Source organism: Tympanuchus pallidicinctus, unplaced genomic scaffold (assembly GCF_026119805.1).
Source record: "Tympanuchus pallidicinctus isolate F22 unplaced genomic scaffold, pur_lepc_1.0 scaffold16, whole genome shotgun sequence".
In the NCBI taxonomy this organism is placed as follows: Eukaryota; Metazoa; Chordata; class Aves; order Galliformes; family Phasianidae; genus Tympanuchus; species Tympanuchus pallidicinctus.
Genome location: NW_026294679.1, coordinates 29435801 through 29444747, shown reverse-complemented (window position 1 = coordinate 29444747; position 8947 = coordinate 29435801). Strand labels below are relative to the sequence as shown.

At 50.7% G+C, this 8947-nt stretch overlaps 1 protein-coding gene across 1 annotated transcript; it reads right to left on the bottom strand.

The window, feature by feature from the left end:
- Positions 1-529: 529 nt before the first annotated feature.
- On the bottom strand, positions 530-8002 carry SNCG (synuclein gamma). Its single transcript, XM_052677490.1, has 5 exons — positions 7519-8002; positions 5490-5531; positions 4658-4785; positions 1541-1615; positions 530-909 (listed from the first exon to the last, which is right to left on the bottom strand). The coding sequence occupies exons 1-5, from the start codon at positions 7637-7639 to the stop codon at positions 889-891; spliced, it is 387 nt and encodes a 128-aa protein (XP_052533450.1). The 5' UTR covers positions 7640-8002; the 3' UTR covers positions 530-888.
- Positions 8003-8947: the final 945 nt, after the last annotated feature.

Sequence of the window (8947 nt, the reverse complement as noted above, 5' to 3'; positions counted from 1 at the left end):
AGACCCACCTCGACACAGCCCTCCTGCCTGGACCTGCAGTCACACATCAGGTCTCACCAGTTTGTGCCCATCATGTTTCTGTCATTACATACTCAAAGACATCAGGAGAAGGTTTTCATGCCCTGCTGTGTGCAGGGTACGCAGCAAACAACAAATGCCAGCTGAGCTCCACATGACTTTCACATTCCTTTATAAAAGCTCATTTTTTTCGAATTTCCCCTCACATGCAACCTCTTAAACACAAGGACATTCTTAAAAAGTGAATAACCTCTATTTACTTAATATTCTATTTGCTTCAGAAGCAAAAGTCTCTATTTTTTCAACCCTGATAGACAGACAGCTGGCCTATCCATACCACTGCCTTCAGAAATAACAAGTTGTCATTATTTCCTTCATTGATGCCATTATTAAGGCCCTCACCATCTGGGGATGCCTCCTGTATTTTAATGGCATGTTTGCATGGAAAGAGCTCCTCAGCTTAGCAGGACCAACATCTAAACCACACAAATAAAACTGACAGAACAAAAACTTGTTCAAATACTTCTTTTATTAGTTAAAATAAAAAATAAACTCCACAGTACCTAGAGACCCCAAGTGCCAGTGGTGGTGGACATGAGCCATGGATCAGTGAGCCCACTAAAACAAACCGGAGCACCAGAACACGCAAAGCTGGGGGTCAGGAAGCCACGAAGGATGTGGGGGGGCTAGAGGGGAACCCCCAGTACAGTGTCACCCTCTCCTTACAACCAGGAGCTGACTTACATTGTATATTAAGGTTAATGAGGCGAGTGAAAGACTACAGTGCTGAGCGCAGGCTGTTCCTGCTGCAGTGTCAGCTAGTATTTTCATGTATGCTCTTGGGATTCCAACTTTTGAGATAGAAATTGATTAATTGCCTTCATTTTCACCCTGTGAGAAAAGTAAGACAGGAAAACAGTTAAACATTTTGACAAACAAAACGTGTATAAGCGAAACTAGGAGCATAATTCACACTGGTAGTCTTCAGGCTGAGCCAGTAAAAGACAGAGCACCTGGAGAGTGTCTGTCCATTTGGGCAATGAGAGTTCCACTGCCCTTGTTCAAGGACTGAGATGGGACCCAAAGCTGGCATTTGGCTTTAAGAGGGCATTGTAGCAACAGTAGATTAAAAAATAAAATAAAATAAAGGAAATAGCTTAAAATTTTGCAGAATCTAACCTGTCTTCTAAAGTCTGGTTGTGAACAGCAAAAGCTAGTCCATGTGATTGAGCAAACCAAAGGAAAATATTAGCTATTATGTGTGTGTTCGTGTTCCAAAATAAGCCAAAATGAAGCAGCAGCTGACAATCTCAAAAGTCTACCTCTCATGGCAACCTCCTGGCCCTGATAAAGGAAGCAGCAAAACATGGAGAACCTCTGAGCTTTGCCAAACAACTGATGAGAATGGGAATGCCGACAGACTTCACGTGCAGCAAGCCTACGGTCACCACTGCACCATAGCAACAGCTATGTGCAGGCTGGAGGTGGGGATGGCAGGGAGCAGAGCTCAGCACGGCCTTACCTCTCCACCGCCTTCTGTGCTCCCTGGTGCAGCTGGCTCTCCCTCAGCCACCGGCTGCTGCGGAGCCAGGTCCTCCTGCAAGGCACAAGGGAGATGTTGGCCTCGGCTGCCATCACCCGCCTGGGACAGGCTGAGCAGGCCACACAAAGCAACCCCAGCATTACACAAACAAACAGAATGCCGCATTTGGCATCTGGTCAATCTTGTTCTTTTTCTGGCATTTTCTTTTGTGTCTCTGAGATCAAACATAGTCGTGACTCTCTCTGAGCACCCGCCCTGCTGCAGGCTGCTGTCATGTGGCTCCACAGGGAAATGAAATTGCCTGCCTACAGGCAGCACAGAAACAGCATCCCTCGCAGCTTCGGGCACTGTCCCCAGCTGCCTTCTGAGAACCATCAGTCCATCTGAGGATGCTCCTCACAACAAGCACAGCGGGGCTTCTTCCCTAGGAAATGTGCCCTTCATTTGCGTTGCATCGTTAGCTGGGATGATTACTGCTACATCCTCTGACTTGGCTTCCCTCTACTCAGCTCTTGTGAGGCCCCATCTGGAGTACTGTGTTCAGGCCAGGGGCCCCCAACACAAGACACAGAGCTCTTGGAGCAGGTCCAGAGGAGGGCCACTAAGATGATCAGAGGGCTGGAGAACCTCTCCTATGAGGAAAGGTTGAGATAACTGGGCTTGTTTAGCTTGGAGCCCAGGTGCTCTGATGACATAAAACCACCCGTGTGATGGATACCAATAACCCAACAAAGTGGGAGCTAAGGCTGCTGGGGGACACCATGGTGCTGCTTGGGTCACTTCACTGCCTTCTGTCAACGAGTAAATAAGGAGAGGCTGATCTGTGCTCAGGAAGCTGCACCCAAAGGAGTGGTGTGGGTACATCCCCCCACTCAGAACTTGTCCTGCTTGTTGTGTCTGTTCAGCTGTGCGCTGCCAAGGCTGCACTGCAGCAGGGTAATGGTGACTCACCTCTATTTATAGAAAGGGAAGCTACCGTGCTCCCTGAGAGCTTTCCTGAGCAGCAGCAGCAGGAACCAGCACAATCACAGGATGGAGAGGTGTCAACCTGTGCTGAGGAGTTCTTCTGGCTACTGCTTTCTCACGCGCTCCCACCCAGACCAGAGAACAGCAGGCACAGGCGGGCATCAGCAGGATGGGTGATGGACTGGGGGAACACGCAAGGGAAGGGTCTGCGCTGTGGCTAGGGAGCAGAAATTGATGGGTGCCCACCTTGGGTCGCAGGGCAGTGCCTTCTCATCCTCTCGTTAAAAGGGATAAAATGGTCTAAGGGAAAGGCATGATACAACCACAGAGCAACTAGTCAGCACTGCTGTTCTTCAGTGGCAAGCAGACAGATCTTTTTCTCCTCAGAAATATATTGTCTTAGCAAAAATACTTAGAACAACAACAAAAAAAACAAACAACCTTTCATTTAGATTGCTAAGGGCTGTTTTCTTCTATTCTGAACGGGGAATATTGAACCTTTTGGCTTGAGAAGAGAGACACGCAGTGGCTGAACTCAGAAGTTGCAGGAAAAAAAAGTTTCAGGAACAGTAGTCAAGATTCTGTATACATATTCATATAGAATATGTACACTATGGAAGATTCCTGTATATGACCTTTTTGTTCCTTTGGTGCAACCATCTTCATCTGAGCAGAATGAAGGCCATCTACACACACTGTTCCTACTCTGAATATGCAGCTGTTAGGAAAGCCACAGCACTGACACAGCACAAGTGTGCTGGGCCCAGTGCAGGGAGGAGCAAGGGGACTGCCCAGCACTCACAAATGACTGATGCCTGCTGACGTGCTCTGTGGGGCGAGACAGAAAGCAGTCAGAACCGATGTGCTGAGATAAGCTGACAACTGAGCCATACAGAAATGGGAGGGAAACATGGGCACGGTCGAGGTGGAGGGAGAGCCATGGGGAACATGAACTGCCGGGGAACCCTCTCCGGTCCCCGGAGAGGTTCAGTGTGTGTGTATGCACACGTGCTTGTTCCCAGCCATGCTGTGTCTGCAATGCAGCAGATTTTGCGCTGTGTCATGCAGACAAAAAAAAAAAAAAAAAAATCAATCCTCATCAGAGATGACGATGCTCAACGGGTGTTAGTCTCACTGGAGTCCCTCACTGCCCACTGCAGGCACTGAGATGGGTGCAGAGCCATGGACAAAACTCACTATTGATGGTCCTTGATCCTTTGTGAATCAAAAAGAACGTGCAGAGTGTGTTAGCTTTTAACTAAAATACCTTTAAAAACCTCCTCCCAAACAGACAGACCCTTCACACACTGTCAACAGGTTGTTTTTTTTCCAGCAGGCCTCTAAAACACACTATAGAGCCCGGTGCTGTGAGGGCCAGTCCCTGGCCACATTTCCATTAGCAAACAGAGCTCTGCTGCTGCCCAGCCCGTTTCCTTCAGTGCAGCAGGTCACGCTGCCAGCCAGTCCCGGGTCACACAAAGGTACTCAAGGCTCATCACTCCCTATCCAGACTGCTGCATGCATACCTGCAGCCTCACCACCATTCCCTGGCACAACAGAGATTAACCATATCCCCAGGGCTCAGCACTTCTCCTGTGTGAGCCCTCTCTGTATGCTTTCAGGGGGACGTTTTGCGTCACTCAGAACCACTTTTGTTGGACTATTTTCTCAGGGTTTATGCGGTGTGTGGAAGTTTTGTTTCACATCACAATGGGTTTACTTTCAGGCCAGGAAATTCATCAGCCAACTGTCTGAACAATTAAACCCATTTTGGCCGGCTTTGCTTTGCTTTGATTCTGGGTTTGGGTGTTCTGTGACTAACCTGGCTTGCCTCATGACCAGCGCTATTCATCACAGCTCTCAAAAGAGGGTAAAAACAAGCGGGCTCAGCAAGAAGACCAGACCCCCAGCAGCTGCTGCTGCTCATTATCCCTTGGGAAGTGTCCTGTCTAACAGGCAGACAGACCTTCCCTGAGGAGATGTCGTGCTCCAGCACATAGACCTCAGTTCCACACTTGAACCAGCTCAGAGCTTCCTGCTGTGAAATCACCAATTGTAAACAGTTGCAGATATTTAAAGCATAATCCAAAGACAAGCTCTGCCCGCAGGCCACCAAAGGCACAAACGTACCTTTTTTACAACTCCTGTAGTGGCCACGATGGTCTCTGCTCCTTCTACTGTCTTGTTGGCCACCGTGTTCACGCTGGCTACCACTGCCTCTCCCACCACGTTGGCCTGCTCCTTGGTCTTCTCAGCAACTGGGATTTCAACAACAGAAAGTCAGTCAGCTCACTGCTGTTAGAGGCTGCTAAAGCAAGGCGCAATAAGATGGCTGCACTAAGATAAGGGAGAAAATTGGCCCTGCATCTGAAATGCTGCTCAGAGGAATGCAAGCACTTAAGCCACTCAGTCTTCACGTGCAATTGGAGACTGAAAAACTCTATGTAAGATACTAAGAGACAGTCAGCAAATGAGGTATTTGTGCTGCAGGCTGTGAGCGCCTCTTCATGAGCACTCTTCATTTGTTCTGTCTGATGTAATGCAGCTGGTAGAAAACAGTAATTTTGTTACAGAACTGGTCAAAGAAAGTATTTGTTGCTCTCCTTACAAGGCAGAGCTGCCTGGGCCTCCCAGAAGGGTCCCCGTGACCAGCAGGAGTCACCCAGGCCATGGCTGCGTCTAGCAGGACTGGTGCAGGCATCCATGTTGGGAAACTTGTCTCTGTGAAATGCATAACTGCTGTAAACCAGCCGTGTCTGCCAGGTAACGTCTGCTGATTGTTTCTGACCTGCTCTCATCTAAGAGCACTGCAAGTGTCAGACCCAAACCATTGCTCCTCTGTTCACTGAATGCATGGTCACACAGACCCCCATATTCCCCAGGGATCCCCTGTCAGGCAGAAGCGATGGGGCTGTGCAACACAGGACAGATATCTGCATCTCTCTCGGGGCGGTGCGCTTACCTGAGGTCACACTCTGCACTACGCCTTCCTTGGTTTTGGTACCTGTGAGAGGGAACAAGAAGGAACAAGCCATCCATCAGCGTTCAAGCATAAATAAATTGTATTTCCCAAATGAAGAAAAGAGTTGACTGGAGGTAATCACAGGGTGGCTTGGGTTGGAAGGGACCTCAAGGATAACAAATCTCCCCACCACAGGCAGGGCCACCAACTTCCACATTTAATACTTGACCAAGCTGCCCGGGGCCTCATCCAGCCGGGCCTTGAACACCTCCACGTGCGTGCGCTGCGTACGTTAAAGTGCGCGCAGAGCAGAGGCGCGTCTCGTCTGTGGCACGAGCACTGAGCCGAGAGCCGCGCCGCCGCGTACCGACCCACGGGCTTCGATTTCAGCCGCCGCCGGGGCCGCGTTCCGGTGCACGGGGTGGCACAGCCAGCGGCTCGGAGCCGCCCCGCAGAGGAAACGCCCAGCCCCGCGGCCGCGGCCGCGGCCGCTGACTCAGCCCGACCCCGCCCGGCAGCCGCGTCTGCTGCGTCAGAGCCGTCTGCAGCGCTCCGGCGCCTTGCGCTCGTCGGTCCGCGGCTGCGGGGTGGCCGCGTGAGCGTTCCCAGCGCCTGCCGCAGCTCCTCGTGACCCTGAAACACCCAGCGCGGAGCACGGAGCGGGGCAGAACTGGGGCTGTTACCAAATCTCTCGTCGTCTCCGCCTATGGTCGATCCTCATTGCACGATTTGAGTTGGAAAGCCTTTAGAAACCGTGGTAAGGAGCTCAGATCTCCTGAGCGGGCTCTGCATCTCTCCCCACAGCCAGGAGAAAATGAAAAATCAGGTCAGAGCGTAGAGATGCGGAGCGCTGCCCAAAGGAGATGCGAGGAATTCAGTTCAGAAATTTGGAAGTTTCCTTCCTAACATCACTCAGAGCAGGGAGCAGGAGCAACACCACAGGCTGGCTCACACACAGCCATTTTCAGGCTCTTGCGGCTGCCTCAATTACGTACAGGGATGCTGAGTGCCTTTTGCTTGTGAGTCAGCTTCAAACTGAAATGTAAGCTGCTACGTGCGTTCATTTGCAGCGTGCCATGAGCTGAGCGTTTAAAAATTCAGGATGAAGACATAACCAGGGCTGCTGCACATAAATTTTGTATTTATTTCATCTCCAATTTAAATCTGTCTCTACACATACAGCTATTGCCAATATAGCTGTTTTAAATACAGCAGCTGTGGGTATGGTATCTGAGGAGCCTGCTCACTTTCCCACTGCCCGACCCTCCCACATCTGGAGGACAGGAAAGCTGTGCCAGGTGCTGCTGTTGGCACCAGGGTGAGCAGGCCTGGGAAGGAGACTCTGCAGATGGATGGTACCTGGAGCATCCGACCATCCCGACATGTGCTCTCATGCACCAGGCAGTGCAGGAACCAGGTACTGGGGGTGACCTTGAGCAGAGAAGGTTTGAGACATGATGGCAACTGAAGGATTTCTGGGCCGGGCAGCGGTCGTGCTGTTTCTCAGAACCTGCCCATGGGGCACAATGAATGTGAGTATCTCTAGTGAAGTGAGACTGATGTGCATATAGGCAATGAAACAGAGAAGGATTTCAGGATCAAAGGGTGTGTTTGTGGGTACAGGTGCATCCTCCAGCCCCACTCCTGACACTGTGGGCTGTTGGCATGGGTCAGCCAGCATATACCTCACACCTGGGTGCAGTGGGATGGCAGTGGGGGGAAGGTGAGCTGCACCATGCAGGCACCCAGCACTCAGCACGGACCTGCCAGTCACACACCCGCTGCTCCACACCACACTGCTGCCACATCCCCAGGCAGAAGCAGGTTCTATGCCTGGCTCCCAGCTAGGGAAACTGAGGCACGAGATGTCTGCAGCATCCTAGGATTATGCAGCTCTGTGCCAGGGCATCACCCAGACCTCCCACCATTCACTCTTCAGCTCTGCCACACAGCAGTGTCACCAGACTTTCTCAGAGACAATTTATGAGGCAGTCCACGCTCAAAAGCAAATTGAAAACATCTCTCTTACCTACGTACATCACACCTTCTTTAGTCTTCTCCGCAGCCTCTGTCACTCCCTGCTTGGTCTTTTCTGCAGCAGCCACCACACCTTCTTTAGCAATAGAAAATCCTTTCTTAAAGACATCCATCCTTCTGGCTGCCCAGGGTAGCAGCTGGGTGCAGGGCAGCAGCAAGCGGCTCCTTGGGAGGGGTCCTGCAGTCAGCAACCCTGCCCTTGTTAGATCTTGTCTCCCCTGCCAGGCTCTGTGTCTGCTCCGGTTCCTCTGCTGGAGGAGGATGGTGAGACAAACCTTGCAGCCTTCTCTGGCTCTTATTGATTAAGTGCACTGCGAAGTAGCCAATGCCTGCAAACAGCTGGTACTGAAATATTAATGATATGGATCTGCCTGGTAAGATTTAAGGAGGGAGGGGGAGAGGAGGAGGACAGAGGTACGTAAGAGACTTTCTGGAAATCCTCCAGGTAGATAAAGCTTTTAAAAGACGCTGCGGTGCTCTCGCTCAAGGATGCTCTCAAGAGGAGATGTTTTATCCAAAGAGCTGAGTTCCTGAAAGCGCCTCTGCCCAGGGCTGCAGCAAGCACAGGCTCCTCAGGGTCCCCAGGAAGAGAAAAGCATGTGAAGTGCTGGTAATAAACCTGACAGGGACAGCTCTCCAGGTTAGCTGTAAACAGAATGCATCCTACACAAAGCAGTAACAAGAACGTGGTTTCTCATAAACGCTGACTGAGAAGGGGAGCAGACAGAGCTTGTGCCCAAGGACAGTGTGCTGGAAAGCCCAACAGCCACATCTGAAATGTCTGAAGGTGGCCCCCCCAGCATCAAGTACAAATCACAATTTGGGCTTGACTACACACCCCGTCATAATAGCTTTAAAGTGAGCCAGGGTTTAGGTTTAGGTTAGATATTAGGAGGAAGTTTTTCACACAGGGTGGTGAGGCACTGGAACAGGTTGCCCAAGGAGGTTGTGGATGCCCCATCCCTGGAGGCATTCAAGGCCAGGCTGGATGTGGCTCTGGGCAGCCTGGTCTGGTGGTGGTTGGCGACCTGCACACAGCAGGGGATTGGAACCGGATGGTCACTGTGGTCCTTTTCAACCCAGGCCATTCTCCAATTTTATGAGAATGGTTAAAGACACGATGGCTGTAGGGGAAATCTTGCTTTTATTTGTTTCTGGGCTGAGCCACTGCAGAATGATGTCGGTGGGAGGACTGATGGCAGAAGCCTTGAGCTGATGACCCACTTGGCCTCAATGCCTCTCCAGGAAAAAGTATTGAAACACAGATCATTAAAATCACATCTGGCTATGATTAGTAATTTATCTTGAGTTCGATTCTTTCTGGAATAGACCCTAAGTGGCCCAGATCAGCTTTTCTGCTGCTCCCAAACTGGAACCAAACAGAAACAAGTGCTGGTACAACACAGTAGTGTTTTGTTTCT